Source organism: Suncus etruscus, chromosome 6 (assembly GCF_024139225.1).
Source record: "Suncus etruscus isolate mSunEtr1 chromosome 6, mSunEtr1.pri.cur, whole genome shotgun sequence".
In the NCBI taxonomy this organism is placed as follows: domain Eukaryota; kingdom Metazoa; phylum Chordata; class Mammalia; order Eulipotyphla; family Soricidae; genus Suncus; species Suncus etruscus.
In genome coordinates, this window is record NC_064853.1 from 72,672,813 (window position 1) to 72,697,186 (window position 24,374).

General features: G+C 40.8%; 3 protein-coding genes across 4 annotated transcripts in view; 2 read left to right on the forward strand and 1 right to left on the reverse strand.

Moving 5' to 3' along the window:
* The window catches only part of SNX5 (sorting nexin 5), a 1,173,556-nt gene that overhangs the window by 739,455 nt on the left and 409,727 nt on the right, over nt 1-24,374 (forward strand). The gene's annotated exons all lie outside the window — the stretch shown is intronic.
* Nucleotides 1,285-18,933, reverse strand: POLR3F (RNA polymerase III subunit F). The gene is made up of 9 exons (XM_049774359.1): nt 18,805-18,933; nt 17,370-17,487; nt 14,359-14,426; nt 12,975-13,042; nt 10,432-10,544; nt 6,863-7,006; nt 6,575-6,682; nt 3,435-3,626; nt 1,285-1,573 (listed from the first exon to the last, which is right to left on the reverse strand). Exons 1-9 carry the CDS (start codon nt 18,864-18,866, stop codon nt 1,496-1,498), a joined length of 951 nt encoding a protein of 316 aa, XP_049630316.1. The 5' UTR covers nt 18,867-18,933; the 3' UTR covers nt 1,285-1,495.
* DZANK1 (double zinc ribbon and ankyrin repeat domains 1) overlaps nt 21,810-24,374 on the forward strand; it is a 79,917-nt gene continuing 77,352 nt past the window's right edge. The window contains exons 1-2 of the mRNA XM_049774379.1: nt 21,810-21,964; nt 23,914-24,067. Of these exons, the coding sequence (XP_049630336.1) occupies nt 21,856-21,964; nt 23,914-24,067 (263 nt within the window). The 5' untranslated portion in view covers nt 21,810-21,855. The remainder of the gene's footprint in view (nt 21,965-23,913; nt 24,068-24,374) is intronic.

Below are 24,374 nucleotides of genomic sequence, written 5' to 3' on the forward strand. Positions count from 1 at the left end.
CCACCGCCCGGCCCCCTTGGAATGATCTCTTAAGTTTAATTTTAAATGTTGAGAATCAAAGGAGAAAACAGAAAATATTACAGGTAATCCTTACAATGAAATTTATAAAACTAATGAGAACTAGTTAGAAATATTCCAACTTCAGGGGCGGAGTGATAGCACAGTGGTAGGGTGTTTGTCTTGCATGCGACTGACCCTTGATGGAACCTGGGTTTGATCCCTGGCATCCTATATGACCCCCGAGCCGGCTAGGAGTGATTTCTGAGCACAAAGCCGAGTAATGCTGATGGGTGTGGCCCATAAAAAAGATTCAGACTTGATTTATGCAATGGAAACATCCCTAACACATTATCACTTGTGTTTGTGATATAGTATTTTACTGAATAATTGTCATGTAAACTTTTTAAAAAATCATACATTTTTGGCAAAAAAAAAAAAAAGTGAGATAATTATGTGAAGCTTTTAGTTTTCTTTTTTTTTGGTAATGGAAAGTCTAAATGTTTTTTTTTGTTTTTTTTTTTTTTTGGTTTTTGGGCCACACCCGGCATTGCTCAGGGGTTACTCCTGGCTGTCTGCTCAGAAATAGCTCCTGGCAGGCACAGGAGACCATATGGGACACAGATTCGAACCAACCACCTTTGATCCTGGATCAGCTGCTTGCAAGGCAAACACCGCTGTGCTATCTCTCCGGGCCCATGGTCTAAATGTTTCTTTGTTTTTGTTTTGGGTGGTGCTTAGAGTTTACTTCTGATTTTGCTCAGGGAGGACACAGGCTTGACAGTCTTGTCACAGTCTTAGACAGAGCTTAGGGGACCAACTATTTGGGGTGTTGGGGAATGAACCTGGGTTGGCAAAGAACAAGGCAAGTATATTATCTCTCTTCAGTCCCTTAAAATGTTAGTATTACTGAAAACACAGAATATAACAATTATGCAGTGACAATGGTTATGTGGTAAATATAGTAAAAATAGCAGCATTTTCCTCATAAAAAGTATTTCGAATATAAAAAGAAATACTGTGTAGAAAAGGAAATTCATTTTTCCCTCCTTCCCAAAGTTTGCCTTTACTCCTATTCCTCAATTTATCATTTAATCTCAATAAACTGTTGAGAAACAGAAAAAGTGATAATGAAACAAATAGTATTACCAATGAAAATCTTAAAACATTAAAATAGGTATTTTAATCTCTAACTGTTAACAACAGAACTTATTGAACCTGAACTTTTGGCTTCTTCCTTGAACCAATTAAGTCTTAAAAGCTTCAGAAGGAGTCCTCTTCCATGACTTAAAAATATATTATTTATTGAAGAACAGATTTCACCACTTTACCTGCTCATTATTCTTATTTAAAAAAAAAAATGTTTTTGCAGGAGCAAATCTGGTTCCCATTATTGTGAAGTTTGCTTTCCAGTGAACTAGCTGATCCATCATAAGTCAAGTTATTTGCTCCCAAAGTAACTTCAGTTTTAAAATGCCAGGAAATGCCACAGCTCCCATTAAAATTCAAGCCATTCTGTCATATAAATACAATTTGATGGTGAAATCTCCCCACCTTCATGGCAGTCATCAAAAACCTTTAAAGAGAAAAAAGTTTATATTCAAACTGAAATTTTAAGAACTATTCCATTGTAATGGGATTGGTGTAGTAGCTCTACAAATATAAAACGACTTCAATAGTATTGTAAACGATGGTATTCAAACTTAAAATGTAAAAACCCAAATTATTATTTATAGGTAAAATCTTAAAATGTTAATCACACCTAAGATTTCTCTCAAATACCCAGGTGCAACCATTGAAAGTAATAGCAAAAACAAAACTTTCCAACTGAAAGAGATTAACCCACTGACACTGATGCCAAATGTGTTGAGTAAACCATATTCCAGTGTGAGTCACTGGTGGTACACATCGATGTCAGAGTGTTAAGGTCATACAATAACCAAACCTGTGCAGATGAAGTGGACAGCACTGGCACTCACCTTGCACAAGTCCCAGCTGGGTCTGATCCCCCACACTCCATATGGTTCTTCAAGCCCTACCAGGAGTGATCCCTGATCATAGACTATCCTGCATCTCTCTGATTGGCTCCAAAACAAAAATAAACAAGAACAACAAAAATAGGACCTGCTTTGTGAGAGTTAATGAGCTCTCTTAAGGTAGCCTTTAGATAACCATGTTCATTTCCCCACTGGCCTAAGACTCAGAAGTTAACAGGAATACAGAAAATGAAGCTCTAGAGTCTAGACATACCAGTAATTTGATAAGGCAAGCCTTCATGTTTAGAATTTCTGCATATATAAAGCAGTTACCAGAACCAGAATATGTTGAATATGTTAGCCTTTTGGGGGGGGGGGGTAGAAGTTGAATTGGGGCTGAAAGTGCTGGTTACAGACAAGGGCACAGAATAATAGAATAAAGCAGTGGCGGTCCACACATCTGAATGCCACAGCTTAGGTCATGGCTCACCACACAGCTGTCAGGGACAGGTGCTAGGAAATACTGCAGGGGAAGGATGTTGGTTCAGAGATGTGGTTCAGGGGAAAGCACTTGAGTTGTTTGTGTGAAGGCTGGCTTAGATCTCTGGCACCACCAAAAAAAAATAAAAAATCAAAACAAGAACATTAACTCTAAGCTTGAATCGTGGTTGTTACTTTTAAGCTCTGTGATCTTAAGTCTTCTGAAGTCATATAAATCATCAAGAAAATATTTGGCCCATGTAGGTTCTCAACAAATCTCAACTCCCTTTACTCTTATGTTAAATGACTAGCCCTCATCAAGAATGGCGAAGAGCAGAAATCCTTAATTTCTTTGGGCTGGATATTCTAATACAGAAAGAATTCTTTCAATGCAGAAATAAATTAGGCATTTTTTTTTTGCGGAGTGGGGAGTGGGCCACAACTGGCAGTGCTCAGGGCTGACTTCTGGCTCTATGTTCAGGAATCACTTCTGGCAGGCTCAGGAAACCATATGTGATGCCAGGAATCAAACCCAGGTCAGCCACATGCAAGGCATGCACCTTCCCCTCTGTGCTACCACTCAGGCCCCAAGAGTGGTTTTATTTTTATTTATTTATTTATTTTGGTTTTTGGGCCACACCCGGTGATGTTCAGGGGTTACTCCTGGCTATACGCTCAGAAATCGCTCCTGACTTGGGGGACCATATGGGATGCAGGGGGATCAAACCGTGGTCCTTCCTGGCTAGAGTAAGCAAGGCAGATACCTTACGCTTGCACCACTGTTCCGGCCCTTCAAGAGTGTTATTCTAAGAAAGCAATAATGTGTTTAAGCTATTGCTGAAATGACATGGAAATTTGAGTAGTTTTTGGTCATCACTTACAGTTTGAAAAAGACTAGTGTCCTTGCTGGCATGGCATGTGGCATATATGTTTTCTACAATGACATATTGCCAGGTGTCAAATGAAAACACTTGAACTTACTGGGCAGAGTCCACAGGGAGCACGGACCAAACCGGTGGGTGGGATAATTGGATTGACGGCCCTGTACAATTTCATGTGCCCATCGACGCTGCCAACTGTGCCTTCTTTTGCAGCGATGATACTCATTTCTACTTTTCCATCATAGATGAGGGTATTCAAGATGGTTTCAATGTCCTCCATGGATAACTCTACCTGGAAAGGGGAACATCAGAAACAATCTCAAAGACATGATGGCCTTTTGGAGGGTGTTATAAGAATTTAAAAAATCGGGGCCGGGAAGGTGGCGCTAGAGATAAGGTGTCTGCCTTACAAGCGCTAGCCAAGGAACGGACCGCGGTTCGATCCCCCGGCGTCCCATATGGTCCCCCCAAGCCAGGGGCGATTTCTGAGCACATTGCCAGGAGTAACCCCTGAGTGTCAAACGGGTGTGGCCCAAAAACCAAAAAAAAAAAAAAAAAAAAAAAGAATTTAAAAAATCACAGTCAGGGCTGAAGAAATAATACAGGGGTTAAGGTACTTGCCCTGCAAATGGCCTACCACTACTTATGATCTCCTGAGCCTGCCAAGAGTGACCTCTAAGTACAGAGTTTTAAGTAAGCCCTGAGCACTGATGGGAACGGCCCCAAACCAAACAATGAAAGTCACAATTACTTTGGCTGGCAAGACAGTACAGGACTTAAAGCACTTGCCTTGGATCTTTTCAAACTGTCAGCACTCTTATTTAGTCCCCCTGAGCAATGCCAGGACTAACCTTGAGCACAGGGCCAAGAGCAACCTCTGAGTACTGCATGAAGAGGTTGAATAATAGCTTAAGTTAGCACAAAATCACTGAAATGCTAGGGACAGAATCTTAGTTTAAAATTAACATTTTTCTGATGTCTTCCCATCTCCTAAGTATAATTTATTTAATTTTATTTTAGGGTGGAGGGAAGGAGTTGAGCCTCATCCAGAGGTAGTCGGGGACAATTCCTGGCTCTGTACCTCAGTGGTCCCTGGTGCTCAGAGGTACTGAAGATTAAAGTGGGGTTCATCAATCTGCATGCAAGACAAGGGCCTTAACCACTGTACTATCTCTAGCCCCACTAAATGAAATCTAGAAACCTCATAAAGGTTCCACTTTTTTTGTTTGTTTTTGGGCCACACTCAGCAGTGCTCAGAGCTCCTGGCTCTGTGCTCAGAAATCGCTCCTGGCAGGCTCGGGGGACCATATGGGATGCTGGGAATGGAACTCAGGTCCATCCTAGTTCAACCGTGTGCAAGGTAAACGTCCTGCCACTGTGCTATCTCTCAGGAGCCTATTTTTTTTAATTTAATAAGCATAAAATTAGTTATTCACAATAGAATTTCAGGCAAACAATGTTTCAATACCAATCCATTCACCAGTAAAGTTTCACTTTTTTGGCAAAAAAAAAAATGGATGCTTAAGCAGAAATGATTGAGCAGAAAGTTATTTTAGTATAGAATAGTCCAAACTCCTATTTTCACTTTTCTTTTTAAATAAATAAGAAACAGGGCTCGGGCTCGGAGAGATAGCACAGCGGCGTTTGCCTTGCAAGCAACCGATCCAGGACCAAAGGTGATTGGTTCAAATCCCGGTCTCCCATATGGTCCCCCGTGCCTGCCAGGAGCTATTTCTGAGCAGACAGCCAGGAGAAACCCCTGAGCACCGCTGGGTGTGACCCAAAAACCAATTAAAAAAAAAAAAGGAAAAAGAAACAGGGCTCAGGAAATGATAGTGGCTTGTTCAGGAGAGGAAGTCACAAGGAATCACTGTGAGATACAAAGTTGTTCACAATTTGAGTTTGTTTGTGCCCAACATCCATCCCTTATCAGCACACATCTCCCACCACCAATGTTCTGTTTCCCTCCAGTCCTACCCCTTGCCTACCTGTATGGCAGATATTTTTCTTCTCCTTCTCTATTCTTTTTTTCTTTTAGACACTATGATTTGTAATATTGTTACTGAAAGGGTATCATGCCTATCACTCTACCTCCTTTTAGCCCCCAGTTCTTGTTCAGAGTGATCAATTCAATGATCATTGTCACAATGGTCCCTTCTCTGCCCTAACTGAACTCCCCCACTATTTGTGGCAAGGGAGTAAGTCACTTTAATGTCTTCTCTGAACAAGAAAAGCATCTAGCATGACATCCTTTTCTATGGGTCTTCAAAAGAAAGCAACATCGCTTATATCTTCTAACAAGGAAAATGCTGATCAATGACAACACAATAACTGGTATTTGGTACGAATGTTAAAATGTCCCCAAGAAAATAAACCATGGGGCCCGGAGAGATAGCACAGCGGCGCTTGCCTTGCAAGCAGCCGATCCAGGACCAAAGGTGGTTGGTTCAAATCCTGGTGTCCCGTATGGTCCCCCATTCCTGCCAGGAGCTATTTCTGAGCAGACAGCCAGGAATCACCCCTGAGCAATGCCAGGTGTGGCCCAAAAACAAAAACAAAAACAAAAATTGAAAATGAAACCACTAGCCAACTCAGACTATTGGATTTTAGCAGAGAAATTCTCTTCACTAAGATATTCCCTGTTTCTCTGTATCCCAAACTTTGGTACATAGAGTCCAAACATTGTCTGATGGAAAATAGCACCTAGCCTATGTGGCTAAGAGCAGTACTTTCCCAAAGTGGGTTTTCAAGAATATGCATAGGAATTAGCAGATAAAGGGACCAAGATCAAATACAACTTGGAATATAGTATAAACTACCTATGATGCTGTTGTAGATTTCTTGGGTCACACCTACCAATGCTCAGGAGTTACTTCTGGCTCTGTGCTCAGATATTACTCTTGGTGGGGCTCATGGAACTGTATGGGCACAAGGAGCTGAACCTGGATCAGTAATGTGCAAGACAAACCCCTATTCACTGTACTATCTCATTAGTTTTGCAGTATAGATTTTTTTTAAAAACCATAATGAGGGGCTGGAGAGATAGCATGGAGGTAAGGCGTTTGCCTTTCATGCAAGAGGTCATCGGTTCGAATCCCAGCGTCCCATATGGTCCCCCGTGCCTGCCAGGAGCAATTTCTGAGCATGGAGCCAGGAGTAACCCCTGAGCACTGCCGGGTGTGACCCAAAAACCACAAAAAAAAAAACAACCATGATGAACGTAAGAAATTGCATTCTGACCTTACTGATCCCCAATTCACAGATATATTTCCAAACTTCATGTGATGAGGCAAACGAACTATTTCTCTGTATCATTGGGTTCTGTTTGCTTTCTCTTGCTGCTTCTGCCTAGAGAGTTAGAAATAGAAATCTCAATAAAAATTATGGTGGCTTCTGAATCCAGTTTATACAGAAAGAAATCAAGAGCACAAACAACTTAATTTAATTTTCAATTCTTATTAAATGGCCTACAAAAACTATTAAAATTCAAAAAGACAATTTTTGGTAATGCTTTCAACAACACCTCACCTTGGTTTGCAGGAATTTAAAACACTGTTGGTTAAGCACTTCCACAAATTCTGATTCAAAATCCTGATCACTGTACCAGGCGCCACCAGTTACAGACCGGTCCGGTTGCAGGTTATAGAGCATATACACCTTCTTTTTTGAGGCCTAAAAAAACATGTAAAGCAAACATGTTTATAGGGCAATGCAAACTTCCAAATGATAATTTACACCTCTATTAAGTTCTTCTAGGCTGTGGATTTCTTTCTCTCCTACTTTCCAATAACTTTCTATTTCCAACAACAGCAGCAATGAAAAACGTTTCAAGTGAGAATATGTTCCAAATATGTCGAGCTACATATCTGGCCTTGACACATTATTAACTAGAGCCTGTACTTTAGTCAGATTTCCTTATTTTTTCCCTAATATCCTGATCCTGGGCCAGAATCCTATTCAAGAAGATAACACATGATTTTGAGTTGTTGTACTTTCCAGGGTTTTGGCTATGCCATTTTCTGAGACTCCTCATTGTGTTCTCAGATTCTTGATAGCTGAGAATTTCTGGTCAGATACTCTGTAGGATCTTTACTGTTCTTTTTTCTGATATATTTTTCAATATTAGATAAAAAATCGACTGCAGAGGTGATACTGCCCCTTTCACCATTTCATAAAGAGTATTTGATTGTCACCAAGTGATACCTCATTGTCACTGGTATGACTTATCAGTCGCTGTCGATTGTAATCACCTGGCTGGAGTTATTTCTAAGTTTTCTACAATGTGAAGTTATTTCCAGTTCCCCAATTTTCCACATATGGAAGGAATAGATACAGCCCATATTTCAGGAGTGCAGGCTCAACTTTGGAGCTGGAGCATTTATATAAGTTGCTTGGAATTCTTCTGCATGGAAGATTTGTCTATTCTACTTTGTACATTAAAATATTCACCAAGGAAGTGTCAAAGAGTATACTGCAGATAAGGCATGCAATTGACCAGGATTTGAACCCCAAAACCCCATAGGGTCCTCTGACTACTTCGAGGAGGAATTCCTGAGCTCAGAGCCAGGACTAAGTCCTTAACAAAGCTGTGCTCCCTCCTTTCCAAAAAAGAAAATCAAAAAGAATAAAATATTTACTGAAATCACTATGGACTCATGAATATATTTTATACTTTGGGTTCTAATCTCAACCCTCAGAGATACAAAATAAATAAACCAGACACAAAGACCGCATATTATATGAATTCATTTATCTGAGCAATCCAAAATAGATAGATCTATAGTGGCAGATTGTATAAGTGGTTTTCAGTGCCTTCAGGCAGTGAGTCTAGGGAATGACTGCGGAGTCATTGTGGGGATGATGAAAAAGCTTAATATTAGCAAAGTATTATGAATACAGTATTCTGTGACTAACTAAAGACCACTAAAAATACACATTAAAGGGATCAACTTTATGGTATGTGAATTATACTTTCACAGATCTATTAAAAGCTATATAAGCTGGAGAATAAGAATGATGGGGGAGATGAAAGTCGGGGAAGGTGCTTGCTTTACATGTAGCCAATCCAGGTTCAAGCCTCTGTATTTTAAGGGGAAGGGTTTGGGTTACACCCAGTGGCGCTCAGGGGTTACTCCTGGCTATGCGCTCAGAAATTGCTCCTGGCAGGCACAGGGGACCATATGGGACACCAGAATTCTAATCACCATCTGTCTTGGATTGGCTGTATGCAAGGCAAATGCCCTACTGCTGTGCTATCCCTCTGGCTCTCGATCCCCAGTATTTTATGTGGTCCAGAAGTCTAGAGCCAGGAGTCATCACTAAGCACAGAGCCAGGAGCAAGCCTTGAGCACTGCCACTATGGCCTAAAAGCAAACCAAAGGAAAAAGAAGTAGGGTTGACGTGATAGTGCAGCCGTAGGGCATTTGCCTTGCAGGCGTCTGATCCAGGATGGACCTTGGTTCAATCTCTGGCATTTCATATGGTCCCCTGAGCCAGGAGCGATTTCTGAGCGAATAGCCAGGAGCAACCCGAGCGTCACTGTGTGTGGCCCAAAAACCGGAAGAAAAAAAAAGTAGAAGGAAAATTGGTCAAATGGATCTAGTCATATAGACACGTGAAAAATTACTATTTCCTCTAATTCTGTAAATATCTGACATTATTAATTAAAGACATAGAAGAGGAAAACATTCTAGCTTGTGAAATGGTATGATACAAATATCACTTGATAAACAAAATCACATCAGATGAAATGAACTGATCAAATACACTTGTGCAATATAAGGAACACATATTGACTTTCAATGATATACACCTGAAACCTTGTTAAATGCAATGATGATACCTGACCATAAAAAGTAATTAATAAATAGTGACACTACTTCCCAGAGGGCACTGGAATAATTGTCTTGTGAGTTGTCGTGGGTGCACTTGGGAGTGGTACCTGTTTGCTTAAAGGTAGGTTTCCAGGTGAGCATGAGTAAACTGTTTTCTGAAATGGGGGTGTCAAGCTATTGAAGTCTAGAAACCTATGGCAGAGATATTTCAGTTTCTCTATTGCCTAAATTAAAGAGGTCAATAGCTAATGCCCTGGATGGAGCTAGCACTAGAAAACAAAGTCTGAGGAATGTGACAGATAAGGCAAAATAAGAGGGAGAAAGACCAATGTACTACAACAGAAGTTTAAACAGGACAAGGATTATTTTTTGGGGGGAGGGGAGATTCGAAGGAGTAGACACACCCGGTGATACTCAGGGGTTACTCTTGATTCTACATTCAGGAATCATTCCCGGCAGTGCTCAGGGATCCATATGGAATACCAGGATTCAAACCTGGATTGGCCACATGCAAGATGAGCATCCTACCTGCTGTACTATCATCCTGACGCCCAAGAGAAGGATCTTACTGGCTTCTCACCCAAGCATCCAGGGCAGAGTATACATTCAGCAAATACATGTAAGATATTGATTGAATGTTATGTTAAAATGTTTTAGAAGGATGAGTAAATAACCTGACATACCACAAAACATTTTTGTGATCTCAAAAGTTCTTTCCCTAAGAGAGAAAATTAATTTTGGTTCTTTAAAAGGTTAAAAGCTGGGGCCAGAGAGATAGCACAGCAGTAAGGCATTTGCCTTGCAAAGCAGCCAATCCAGGACGGACGGTGGTTCAAATCCTCCTACGGTGGTTCGAATTCTGGCATCCCATATGGTCCTTCCCACCCATACCTGCCAGGAGCGATTTCTGAGCACAGAGCCAGGAATAATCCCTGAACACTGATGGGTGTGACCCCAAAAAAACCAAAAACAACAAAAAAGAGGTTAAAGTTGTATTGGGTTCAACTGGCAGTGATTAAGATAGAGTTGGAGCAATCTTTGTTTTATTGGACCACATTCAACAATGCTCATGCATTACTCCTGGCTCTGCACATAGAAATTACTCCTGGCAGGCTCAGGGAACATATGGGATGCTGGGGATCAAACCTGGGTCAGTCATGTTCCAAGCAAACACCCTACCCACTGAGTTATCATTCCCACAATCTTATATACATAAACAATCTTATAAATATAACAGTTCGTGTTTAAAAGAAAATGACTCACTGCCACAGACTTAACAGCTTTGATAAGCTTTTTACTCTCCAAATTCTTTAGAATTTTGTTAATTTCTGTTAATGGCAAATTACTTTTGTATCGGATATCCCTGCTCCATATTCCTGTAAAAGAGTAAAATTAATTAAGTTAGACACCAGATTTGTGTTTACATCTTGTTACTTACATCTCATTTTAAAATACAGTTTTCTAAGGCCAGAGATACTATCAGATTAAGGCTCTTGCCTTGCATGCACTGACCCCAGTTCAATAACTGGCACCACATATATTCTTTTAAATACTTCTCTAAGTGATCCCTAAGCACAGTGCTAGAAGTAAGCCCTGAGTACTGTAGGATGTGGTCCAAGCCATCCCCATCTCTCCAAAACAGATGATCTTAGAGCTATAATTATATTATGATATCTTTTTTTTGGTTTTATATTATATCTTTTTAAAAAGATTTAATGGGCTTAAGATGAACTCAGGGACTGATCATTTGCCTTATGTTGTGAGACTCTGTACGGATTTGATCTCTGGCACCACAAAAATAAATTGAGAGAAAACATGAGGCGATTAAAAATATGCATCAGACCTCAATTTCAATCCTTGGCATTGCATTATCACCCCCTTGTCACCTGTTACAGCACCAGAAGGCCCAGCCCCAGCTCTCCAAATGTCCACAGCCCCAAAATATAAGGCTGTGGGGACAGAGGGATAGCACAGTGGCAGGGCATTTGCTTTGCATGCAGCCAATCCAGGACAGACAGAAAAAACTTGAACATATTGGAGGGAAGGTGTGTGTTTGGGCACACTTAGTTATACTCAGGGTATACTCTTGGTATTTCTCCAGCTCCACTACCCTATTTACTTTCCGAAGTAGAAGCTTCATGGGAGAATAAAAAGGTTTTTAATTTATTTGTTTTTGTGGCACACCCTCCTTACTCCTGGCTCTGTGGTAAGGAATAACTCCTGGTGAGCTTGGGGGACCACATGAGGTGCGAGGGATTGAATCTGACTCAGTCACATGCAAGGTAAGCACCTCTACCTATAATTATTTCGTTGGCCCAAGAAACATTCTTTTTTTGTTTGTTTGTTTTTGGGTCACACCTGGCAGCACTTAGGGGTTTCTCCTGGTGGTGCTCAGGGGATTGAGCATATGGGATGCCAGGGACTGAACTCAGGTTGGCATGTGCAAGGCAAATGCCCTCCCCGTTGTGATATCACTCTGGCCCAAGAATTATTTTTTAATAATAAATTTTCAGGGGTTTACTATTTAAATGTTTTTTTAAACTTTATATATTGATTGATCGATTGGTTGTTAGGCCACACCCAGCGGTGCTTAGGGTTTACTCCTGGCTCTGCATTCAGAAATCACCCCTGGCAGGCTGGGGGACCATATGAGTGCCAGGAATCGAACAGGGTCACTCTCGGGTTGGCCACATGCAAGGCAAATGCCCTACCACTGTGCTATCTTTCTAGCCCTGCTATTTAAATGTTAGTTGAAGTGATAATCATAGGAGACAGATGATCTAAAATTATTACAAAATTATTAATATTAATAACTCAATAGACTAAGTGGGGCCTGGAGAGATATAGTTAGGAAGGGTGCTTGTCTTACAGCTAACATGGGTTCAATCCTCAACACCTCATACAATCCTGTGAGCACTAGTAGGAGAAGTCTCTGAGCACTTCTGGCTGTGGCCCAAAAATGAAACCAAAACCAAAGCCAAACAGAGTAAGCTAAAATAATAGCAATTCAGTACATTTCTTCAAGTGGAATAGGGGAGGAACTAAACAGCTATTGAGGGACTTATCTTGGCAATACTGCATTAGGCATTCCTGTGGCTTCTGCAAAGACCACAGGGATGCTATCCACAACTGACAGACAAGATGCAGAAACGATGCTTCTTTTCAAAACCACAGATCAAAGTAAGATCAGTGGGTCTTATCCTAGTTTGATCCCTAATTTAGAAAGGACTTAACAAAATTCTCAAATTTTGTATCAGAGAAACTCTATAGAAGCTAAGGCACTTGCCTGACAAATGGCTGACCCTAGTTTAATCTCCAGAACCACATGGTACTCAAAGTATTGCTGAGGCAAGAACCATCTGGGTGTGGGCCTGGCGGAACCTCAAGCTGTGCTGGAGTGACCCCCATAGCACCATAGTGATGCCCACAAAGAACTGCATCCTTGGTTTCTTACTCTGAACCAACAGCCTGGTTAGTTAAGAACTGCTAAGAGAGGTCCCAGGCCTCCTGGCCACAACTTGAAAGTGAACCTCCCAAAACCAAAACAAAATCCACCTCTCATTTTATTCTGAACAATTATTACATTCATGTGATCCAGCATGAAGATTTCTTTCCATTCGTGCTTACAGCAATCTAGTTTCTAATTCCAATGAGCAGTAATGGTATCTCTCTGAGATGTCCTTCAAGCACTGGTATGTTATTATGTATATTACACTCATCTGCTCACTCTGCACATTGATTGACACCCAAGAAGCCAGTCCCTACATCAGATCTAAAAACAATTAATTTTTCATCTTCATGCTTACCTTTGTTTCCAGCATCCTCTATTATTTGATAAACAAGTTTTTCTTGGTTATCTGATCCCTTCATTTTACTGCAGGAGAATAAGATAGAATTAAAAAGACAAAGATTTAAATAGGTTCATCTATTACTCTGTATGACCATGATAAAAAATTACCATAAAATTCCATTATATTGATTTATGGACCAAAAGAAGAACTTACTTAAAAAGAATGAGACAGAGTTGTATGTATCAGGATAAAAAGATGTCCAAGACACAGTAAGTAAAAGAAAACAAATTGCAATTTAGAATTTAGAATTTTAGAATAGAATTTAGAATTTTAAAACTTTAGAATAGAATTTATTTATAAATTATAAAACTATAAATCTAAATCTTTATAATTCTCAATTCTATTCTAAAATTCTCAATTCTAAAATTCTTTTTTTTTTTTTTTTTTTTTTGGTTTTTGGGGCCACACCCGTTTGATGCTCAGGGGATACTCCTGGCTAAGCGCTCAGAAATTGCCCGACTTGGGGGGACCACATGGGATGCCGGGGGATCGAACCGCGGTCCTTCCTTGGCTAGCGCTCGCAAAGCAGACACCTTACCTCTAGCGCCACCTCACCAGCCCTTAAATTCTAAAATTCTAAATTCCACTTAAAATTCTAAATTCTTTTTTTTTTTTTTTTTTGGTTTTTGGGCCACACCCATTTGACGCTCAGGGGTTACTCCTGGCTATGTGCTTAGAAATCGCCCCTGGCTTGGGGGGACCATATGGGACGCCGGGGGATCGAACCGCGGTCCTTCCTTGGCTAGCGCTTGCAAGGCAGACACCTTACCTCCAGTGCCACTTACCCGGCCCCTAAAATTCTAAATTCTAAGATTCTAAATTCTATTAAAAAAAAAGAAATATGAAAAGAAAACAAATTGCAAAATATATAAAGTATGATTGCATCTTTCTGTTTAAAAAATAGATTATAGGGTGTATATATATTATATAAACAGATAAATGTTTATGTATTTGTAGAGGCCTAGAATAAAGATATAGACTAAATTATTAAGGGCAGGTATCTCTGGGGAACAGAAGCCATGATAAGAGGCAAGGATGTTATATAGGATATGTTATGTAATTCTGTACCAACTTAATTCTCTGCCTAGGCAAACATCTCCTTTATAATAATTAGAATTTTCTCAAAAAAAAAAAAAAAAAAAGGCAACCAGTACAATAGCACAGCTGTTAGGGCATTTGCCTGGCATGCAGCAGACCCAGGTTTGATCCATGGGATACCATATGGTTCCCCAAGCCTACCAGAGTAACTTCTGAGTGCAGAGCCAGAAGTAACTCCCGAGTGCTGCTGCCTGTGGCCTCCCCAACTCCCCCACCCCCTCCGAAAATAGTAGGTGCTTACCCAGCATTCTGAGAATCCTTTATTCTGTACAGGAGTCCTGTACTGCTCCTTAGGAGATCCAACTGACCCTAAAGGATTTTTTTAAGAAAACAACATTGAATTATTTTGAGCTAGATCCACTTCCCAATTATTTATAAGCTCCTCATTTGAGTCCTAAGTTTTTTCCTATGAATCAAATGATGTTTTTTTTTTCAAAACCTAACTGCTTATTTAATTAATCATTTTCTAAAAGATTAATATTTAACATTTTTATGATGGATACTCATGTGGAATGACCAGTGACAAAGAACTTTAAACAAGTAGCTTCAGAATAAACACAATTCCATATTCAAATTTATTCAACATATAATAGAAAATTATAATAGAATTTACAAAGTTCAAATAAAGGCTGAACATGCATAAGTATTCCATATAGTTACCCAGGTAAGTAGTGACTTTATTGATGTGATTTCTATCATATTCCAAGAAGTTTGGCAAAGAAATCAACCTATCAATAAGAGGTCTATAGTAATTTTGTTTCTATATCACAAATCAAAAGTACAATAAAACATGCTTGTGGGTAAGAGATAGTTGAGGGGTTAAGGCACTTACATTGCATGCATGCATTCAACCCTGTTTGATCCCTGAAACACATGGTCCCCTGAGCATCCCTGGAAGGATGAGCACTGCTAGGATGACCCTATTTCTGAACTGGGACTCAACTAATTCCAATGCTTTGCATGACTGAGTATCTGGCTAAGAAAAGCCCCATTCCCCTAAGTTAAGACAGCAAGACTTATGACTTGGAAACAGATTTAAGTATGAATATTTAATACCATCATTCCTTTATCTTCCAATGCAGTTAAGTGGCACATTCAGTTAAGCATTGAATCCAGTGTACAAACATTCACTGTGAGGAGTTTCTTAGGACCAACATAAACTCTTAAAGGAGAATCAAACAATTAACTTCAATGCATGTCTTTGGCACTGAAATAGAGTTAAGGGAAGGGTGGTTGGGATCTTAGATGAGTTTTGGGGAAACTGACAGAAAACAACAAGCTAAATGTTAAAAGATAATGCAAATTAGTCTTGTGAAGAAAGAGAAGAACAGCAAGATCCCAGGACTAGAGGCACACAGCATAGTGTGGCAGGGAATCAGAACCAACCTGTTCTCAGAATCTTAACTTGTCAGGAAGAACAGTAGAGAAAGATGACCCAGATGAGGAAGGTATAAGCTTGGTGTGGTAAATCTAGTAAATTGACCTTAAATCTCTAGCTTATAGAAGGATTTGGGCAAGAGAAAGATCTGTAATTAAGATATATCAAGCGAGATCAGAGAAACAGTACAAGAGGTAAGGTGCTACCTTGCATTTAACTGACCTGGGGCTTGATTCCTGGCACTGCATATGGGTCCCTGATCCCTGAGCAAAGAGCCAGGAGTGTCTCTTGAGTGCCACTAGGTGTAGTCCCAAGCCACCCCACACTTCAAAAGGCCTGGTAGGTGTTGTGAGAAGGCTGGAGCCAAAATGCTATAACAGTTTAGATAAAAAGTCAAGAGCTGGAGCCAAAATGCTGTAACAGTTTAGATAAAAAGTCAAGACCCTGTATAGATTCAATAGTGGAATGGAAATGGGGGAATCAACATATGAATAGAGCTAACACTGGTCGTACTTTGTGATTTATTAATTATTCTCTTGCTTAAACTTCTTTGTGAACTCTACCTTGTCATACCTTCGAGCACCAGACTTATTAAGTATGATTGTGAGTATGATTAAAAAAAAAATTTTGGGTCATAACTAGCAACACTTAGGGTTACTCCGTCTCTACGCTCGGAAATCGTCCCTGGCAGGCTCAGGGGACCATATGGGATGCCGGGATTCGAACCACCATCCTTCTGCATGTAAGGCAGATGCCTTACCTCCATGCTATCTCTCTGGGCCCCAAACTTTTTTTTTTTTAAATAAAATCGGGGACCGGAGAGATAGCATGGAGGTAAGGCGTTTGCCTTTCATGCAGAAGGTCGGTGGTTCGAATCCCAGTGTCCCATATAGTCCCCCAAGCCTGCCAGGAGCGATTTCTGAGCGTTGAGCCAGGAGTAACCCCTGAGCGCTGCTGAGTGTGGCCCAAAAACCAAAAATAAATAAATAAATAAATAAATAAATAAATAAATAAATAAAATAAAATAAAATAAAATCTTTTTCTGTGGGGGGATGGTCACACAGTGATACTCAGGGGCCACTCCTGGCTCTGCACTCAGGAATCACTTCTGGCAGGGGGAATCCATATTATATGGTGGGAATTGAGGCTGGGTCACTCCCATAGCACCCCAGTTGCTGTGCTCTTGCCCTGGCCCCTAAAATAATCATAATTGAGGGGGCTAGAGCTCACCAGGAGTAATTCCTGAGTATAGAGCCCAGAATAATCCCTAAGCATTACTTGGGGTGGCCCTAAAATAAAAAATAATAAAAACTTAATTAAACCACTGAATTATAAAGTCAATAGGCTTACCCCTAGTTCTACGCTCAGTGCTCACTTATGTGCTTGAAGGGGGGGGGTAGCATATCAGGTGCCAGAATCATATATAGGTCAGTCATGTGCAAGGCAAATACCCTATTCTCTGGATGATCTCTCAGTTCAGTTTTATCAGTTACAACTTAGGAGTTTCCAATAGCTACATGAAGAGACTGGAGAGATAGTATTAGGGTAGGGTGCTTGCTTCGCAAGTGGCCAATGCAAGTTCAATCTCTGATACCAACCCCTAAACCAGGAATGATTCATGAGCATAAACCCAGTATTAAACCCTATGCAGAGTCACATGTGACTCTGTAGAGCCCAGCTACCACCACACCCACTCACACTCCTCTAAATCATAAATGATTTGAGAGCACAGAACCAAGAGTAAACGCTAAAAACAATCAAGTTTGGCACCACCAGCATTACCCCGACACAAACACCAATGGCTACATAAAATACAATAAGATGTAATGATAATCATAGCATATAATTGTAAACACTGGTTGCATTCAACTTACCATAGACAAAAGTCTATTGATGGCCACAGCTCGTTGCTGAGCTTCTATATGAGGCATTTCATTCTGAATTACTTGATCTGTAATTCCATGAGGGAACTGGTGGCATAATTCTATAATCCTGGAAACAAAGGCCTTCATATAATTTTGTTCTCCTCACTTCATGAGGCAGTAGATGTAAACATACTAGCCAAACAGATTTGAAATTGTGCTTTTTCCACACTTCGCTATTTATTTAGGTTTCTAATGATTATATATTAAAACAAAATATTGTAGAAAAATGCAAATTTATGTTTTGCTTGATACTTAAAGAGTAATTTTCTGCTCAGTAATAATACAAATTTAACATGAACTTAAACAAAAACATACAAATATCAAAAATGGAGGAATCTTCATGGTTTACAACTAGATCAAGATTCAAAGCATTGCTTTGAAATGCTGTCTGTGAACTAAAGGCAAATACAGCAAACTCTGATACAATTGGGGCTTGCTATTGTAATTATTTCTGCTAAACAATAACAATAAATCAGGACCAGCGGTGTGGCTCAAGCAGCAGAACACACTTCTTGCATGTACCTGACTCCATGTTTTCTATTTCTGGCGCCACGCAAACTAATTCCTTGAACATGCAGGAAGTAGCTTCCACAACGAACACATAAGTCAACTACACCAACTGGCCATAGAGTCACTATATATATGTATATGTATATATTACTCATAACAGGCCAGACATGACGTCCTTTAAGACCATGCAGTAAGTTAAAAATAATACAACACTGGCAGAGAGTATAAAATTTGGAGAGGCGTTGGTACCCTAAACTTTCTTTCTTTCTTTTCTTTTTTCTTTTTGTTTTTTTGGGCCACACCCGGCCGTGCTCAGGGGTTACTCCTGACTATCTGCTCAGAAATAGCTCCTGGCAGGCACGGGGGACCATATGGGACACCGGGATTCGAACCAACCACCTTTGGTCCTGGATCTCTGCTTGCAAGGCAAACACCGCTGTGCTATCTCTCCGGCCCCGATACCCTAAACTTTCAAATGCACTTAAACTCTTTAGTGCATTAAAACCAGTTATTTAGATGTCCTGAAATGACAAACTGCGCCCGAACTTCGGCCCTGCTGGCGCAAGGATTCCTTTACGAAGTGGCTGCTTGTCTTCAATAGAATACACGGATACACTACGTGGATACAAACGCTTGGAGCAAAACAACTAGTGGGTCAATTGAATGCAGGAGGGGTGCACACCGACAGAACCTTCTGCACACTGTCAAGTTAGTTTTGGACTTGATAAGCGTTCTACTCTTCAAAAACTAAGGGGAGTCCAAACCCCCGACAGTTGAGGGCTCCCTGAATTTGCTCTAGTATCAGAGCAGGGATGGGATTAATGCAAGACTAAGAGGCTTCCGAAGCGGGAATCAACAGTCTGTAAAGGTTTACCTGTTTTCTATTTCAACCGGATCCGCGTCCGGCGGCTGCGTCTTCACCTTGACTTCAGCCATGAAGGTGCAATTCTCGGTCCAGAGGAAAAGGCACACTTTTTTAGAAAAGCGAGCTAGCTAGGTCCTGGTCTCCAGTACTGCGCCTAGAGGTCCTTCTTCCTTGTGTCGCAGCCGGTCCTTCCTAGTCTTTCGGCTTGAGGCGGCCAAGTCGCGCCTGTTTTTTTTTCATTTAGTCGTCCGGTGATAATAATGATCAATCATTATCGTTATGCCTGGTCAATATTACCTTTGAATTTAATGTCCCCTTTTGGGGGCATTTTTTAAAAATTTCTTGAATGCCTCTCGTGGAAACCTTATTAGGAAAAGCACTCATGTAGGCACCTAAAGAAAGGGGCGGGGCTTGTTGCCAAGAAGTTAAGATTCGACCAATAAGTATCCTGCTTTCAGGGGGCGGGGCTTAGATCGTAGCGTCTCTAGTAACCTGGTCGGGACCTCGGAGGACGCGCGGCGGTGAGGGGTTGGGGTGTCTGCTGGGGGTCGGCGGGAGTCCCGGGAGAGGGGAGTTGTTTAGTTCAGGTTTGCTGATCAGAGAGGAAGGCTCCAGAGAAACCAGATCGGCTTCCGAATCCAGGAGGGGAGAGAGTTGGGGAGTGTGAAGAGTGTTGGGGGTGGCAGTGGGAGCCTTTGTGGATATTTGGGCCTTGGTGTACTTTATTCAGCAACTGGATTCCCTTGTCTTGGGGCTCATTTCACTGCCCTGGCCTCCTACGGGCAGCCTAGTTACTCCCTTCCCCAATGGCTCCCTCCCCAATTATTTCTATTTCCAACTTATTTTTATTTCACTGAAAGGGTGGTTATGGACTGAGCTCTCTTTCCATCCTTCTTCCCTTAGGGGTTATTGCTCCCTTATGCATATTTGCCTCTTAAAATCATGGCACTTTCTACTCAGTCTAAATTTAAGTCAGTTCATTACTTCGTTCTAATTATCCCACTTTGGGGAATACAGTCCATGACAAAATTCAGATGACAAAGATGTTCAGGGAAGCCTAATTTAGAAGCAAAAATCTAACATTAAAAGGACAGCAGTTGGGACTGGAGCGATAGGATAACGGATAGGGCTTTTGCCTTGCATGAGGCCAACTGGGGTTCAATCCCCAGCATCCCATATAGTCCCTAAGTTTACCAGGAGTGATTTCTGAGCACAGAGCCAGGAGTAAATCCTGAGCATCGCTGGGTGTGCCCTCCAAATATAAACAAAAATCAAACAAACAGAAAGAAAGCAATAAGGCTTTTTATTTTTTTTGAAACCTCTGCATTTTAAAAGTTACAACATTCCCCAGGGGGGAAAAGGCCAGTAAAACCGACACATTTGTACTTAAGTATTTATAAATACTTAAACATGGTGTGTGAGAACTTGTGTTCAAATTGCTCACTATTTCTATCCAAGTGGCTTTCATTTGAGGTATGATTCTGTTTTATTCTCCTAAAGGTTCTTTGGAGCTTTCAAATGCAAGAAACACTGAGGTGCTATTTCAAGTGTTGGGACAGAAACATTCTTAAGGGAATAGACTTTAAATTTACTTTATTTGTTGTTTGGCTTTTGGGGCCACACCTGGTGATGGTCAGGGAACACTCCTGGTGCAGAGGGTTGACCCATGAAATCCAAGGGGAGGCAAGTCCCTCTACTGTGTATGTATTCCTCTTGTGTGATAACTTGTCTTTAAGCCAAGAGAAATGTTTACTATTGGGAGGAAGTAAAGTGTGTTAAAGATCATGATGACTGAGTTCAGATGATTAGTGGTTAGTGGTGGTCTTTGACTTAACATATTCATTTGTTTTTGTTTTGTTTTTGTTTTTGGGTCACACCCGGCGTTGCTCAGGGGTTACTCCGGCTGTGTGCTCAGAAATAGCTCCTGGCAGGCACGGGGGACCATATGGGACACCGGGATTCGAACCAACCACATTGGTCCTGGATCGGCTGCTTGCAAGGCAAACACCGCTGTGCTATCTCTCCGGGCCTTTAACATATTCATTTAACTTTCCGTGTGAAAGAATTCCAACCCCCCTTCCATTCATTGATATTCTTTTTTTTTGGGGGGGGTCACACCCATGCAGAAGGATGGTGGTTTGAATCCCGGCGTCCCATATGATATTCTTTTTTTTTTTTTTTTGGTTTTTGGGCCACACCTGGCGGTGCTCAGGGGTTACTCCTGGCAGGCACGGGGGACCATATGGGACACCGGGATTCGAACCAACCACCTTTGGTCCTGGATCAACTGCTTGCAAGGCAAACGCTGCTGTGCTATCTCTCCGGGCCCCCCATATGATATTCTTTTTTAAAAAAAAATTTTGGGAGCCGGAGAGATAGCATGGAGGTAAGGTGTTTGCCTTTCATGCAGAAGGACGGTGGTTCGAATCCCGGCATCTCATATGGTTCCCTGTGCCTGCCAGGGGCGATTTCTGAGCATGGAGCCAGATGTAACCCCTGAGCACTGCCGGGTGTGACCCAAAAACCTAAAAAAAAATTTGGGAGGGGCCACATCCGGTGGCGCTCAGGAGTTACTCCTGGCAATACGCTCAGAAATCGCTCCTGGCTCAGAGACTATATGGGTTCCCGGGGATCGAACCCGGTGACGCTCAGGGGTTACTCCTGGCTATGAGCTCAGAAATTGTTCCTGGCTTCGGGGACCACATGGGATATTGGGGGATCAAACCAGTCCATCCTAGGCTAGTGCGGGCAAGACAGACGCCTTACCGCTTCTACCACCGCTATGTCCCCCACAATTGATATTCTTTAACAAGAACTGAGTTGTGTAGATCATTGAAAATTAACAACATCAATAATACAGCTAAATAATAATTAATTTAAACATTGAGTGACATTTATAAGTGTATTATAAGTGTATACATTTATATAGTATTCCCTTAGTTTATACTGCTTTTACTGTACTTAAACCAGGTTCTTATCTTGAACTTTTATATTTGTGTCCAAATATAGGTCCACATAGAAATTTATTTTCATCTACTTTTTTCATTGTAATTGGGGAAAATGACGGCTGGTTCAGTGTGTGTCCCTCAGATCATACCATTGCGAGTTCCTCAGCCTGGAAAAGCCAACCATGAAATTGATAACAAGACACTTTTGGAAATGAAATCTGGTAAGAAATCTACCAGACTTGAAATCACATGGCCATATTATTATGTTCATCTGGTTGTTGATTTAACTCTGCATGCTTTTTATTATTAGAACATTGCAAATTTTGAAGCAATGTTATATTTGATGCTTAGAGAGCACAATGTATATAGACAAAGGGGTTAGCTTTAATTAAGGTACAAAATCTTGGTGCATCTTCAGACTTTCCCAGCATCCCATATGGTCCCCAAGCCTGCCAGGATCAATTTCTGAGCACAGAGCCAGGAGTAACCTGAATGCCACCAGTGTGTGATCCAAAAACCAAAATATATATATGTATATATATATATATATATATATATATATATATATATATATATAAAACATATATGTAATAGTAATGATTAATTAATTATTTAGTTATGTCCTCTTTTTTGGTTTTGGTTTTGGTTTTTGGGCCACACCAGCCGTGCTCAGGATTTACTCATGGCTCTACACTCAGAAATCACTCTCCTGACAGGCTCGGAACCATATGGGATGCTGGGGATAGAATAATATTCATTCATTAATTAGTATAAACATAATGAATAATACATACTAATATATGTCGCATAATTATATAAGATATATTTAATAACTAATGTTGAAAACTTATTTGTGATTTCAGTTATGTAACTAAAGAGCACATGTCTTATGTGTGTGAGTCCCCTGGTTTGTATCCAGACACTATAAAATAAGTTAAAATTAAAAATTAATGATGCTGGGACCGGAGAGATAACACAGTGGTGTTTGCCTGCAAGCAGGCGATGGAGGACCTAAGGTGGTTGGTTCGAATCCCAGCATCCCATATGGTCCCCCGGCCTGCCAGGAGCTATTTCTGAGCAGATAGCCAGAGGAACCCCTGAGCACAGCCAGGTGTGGCCCAAAAACCAGAAAAAAAATTAATGATGTTTATATTTATGGTGGAATTCCTGAACTTTCTATACTCCAAGTTCCAGCTAAGAATATATTATAACATTCTTTTGCCTTAAGAGCTAATATATTTTTAAATTCTCAAACTAAGATACAAATTTTATTAATATGTGTTTATACGCTTAGAAGATGCTGGAAATTATAGACAAATGATGTCATAAATGATGGGTGTGCAATTCCTCTAATATTTAAAATGCAGGGCAGTAGTAGTACAGCAGATAGGCCCTTTACCTTGCATATTGCCAACCTGGATTCAATCCCCAGCAGATAGTCCCATGTAGTCCCCAAGCTCTGCCAGGAGTGAGCCCTGAGTGAAGAGCCAGGAATAGTTCCTGAGCACTCTGGGTGTGACCATATTTGACCCTGGGAATCAAACCAGGGCTGTCCACCTTGCAAGGCAAATAGCTTAACCCTTGTAATATCTTTCTGGCCTTCAACACACTTCTTAATCTTAATTCTTAGTTTCTTTACATATAAAGTGAATATAAAATAGGATTTATCTCTTGGGGTTGTACTGATGAAATCCACTACTTTGTGTAAAGCACAGTGCATAGAGCATATGCATATTGCATAGAGTAATAGCACAGTGGGTAGGACGCATGCCTTGTACTCAGTCAACCCAGATTAAATGGCATCCCATATGGTCCTCTGAGTCTGCCAGAAGTGATTTCTGAATTCAGAGGCAGGAGTAACCCCTAGGCTCCACTGGAGGTGGCTACCCCCCACAAAATTTTTTTTTTTTTTTTTTTTTTTTTGGTTTTTGGGCCACACCCGGCGGTGCTCAGGGGTTACTCCTGGCTATCTGCTCAGAAATAGCTCCTGGCAGGCACGGGGGACCATATGGGACACCGGGATTCGAACCAACCACCTTTGGTGCTGGATCGGCTGCTTGCAAGGCAAACGCCGCTGTGCTATCTCTCCGGGCCCCCCACAAAATTATTGAGCTGTAGGCATTATTTTGGAACTTGCTACTTTACTATTATTTATCTTTTTATTTTTCAGATACCCCAGATGTCACTATATATTATACACTAGATGGCAGCAAACCTGAATTTCTAAAGAAAATTGGTTATAGTGAAAATAGCACATTTAAGTATATGAAACCTATTACTTTACCTGATGGAAAAATACAAGTGAGAGCTATTGCAGTGTCTAAGTAAGTTATGAGCATGTTCATTAATTTATAATATAATTACATTGTTTTAGTTTGCTTTAGTACAATGAAATCAGTGTTAGATTAAAAGAACACTAACGAAAAATGTATTTCAGCAGACATAAGTGATTTTACTTGTTTGCTTTGGGGCCATATTCAACTGTGTTCAGGGCTTACTCTTGACTGTGTTCAAGGATCACTCCTGATGGGGTTTGTGGGACCATATTATATGTGCTGCTGGTGCTGGATCGACTATGTGCAAAGCAAGAGTTCTGCCCACTGTAGTATTTCTCTGGCCTCATGTGCGACT

Bases quoted from the DNA above. Each gene is read 5' to 3' on its own strand.
- POLR3F (XM_049774359.1), bottom strand. From the start codon at position 18,866: ATGGCTGAAGTCAAGGTGAAGACGCAGCCGCCGGACGCGGATCCGGTT. The intron at 10,545-12,974 runs GTAAGCATGAAG...ACTCTTTTACAG, and splicing joins AGAGGATGCTGGAAACAAAG to GAATATGGAGCAGGGATATC. The intron at 3,627-6,574 runs GTCAGAATGCAA...TCCCCTTTCCAG, and splicing joins GTGAATTGGGGATCAGTAAG to GTAGAGTTATCCATGGAGGA.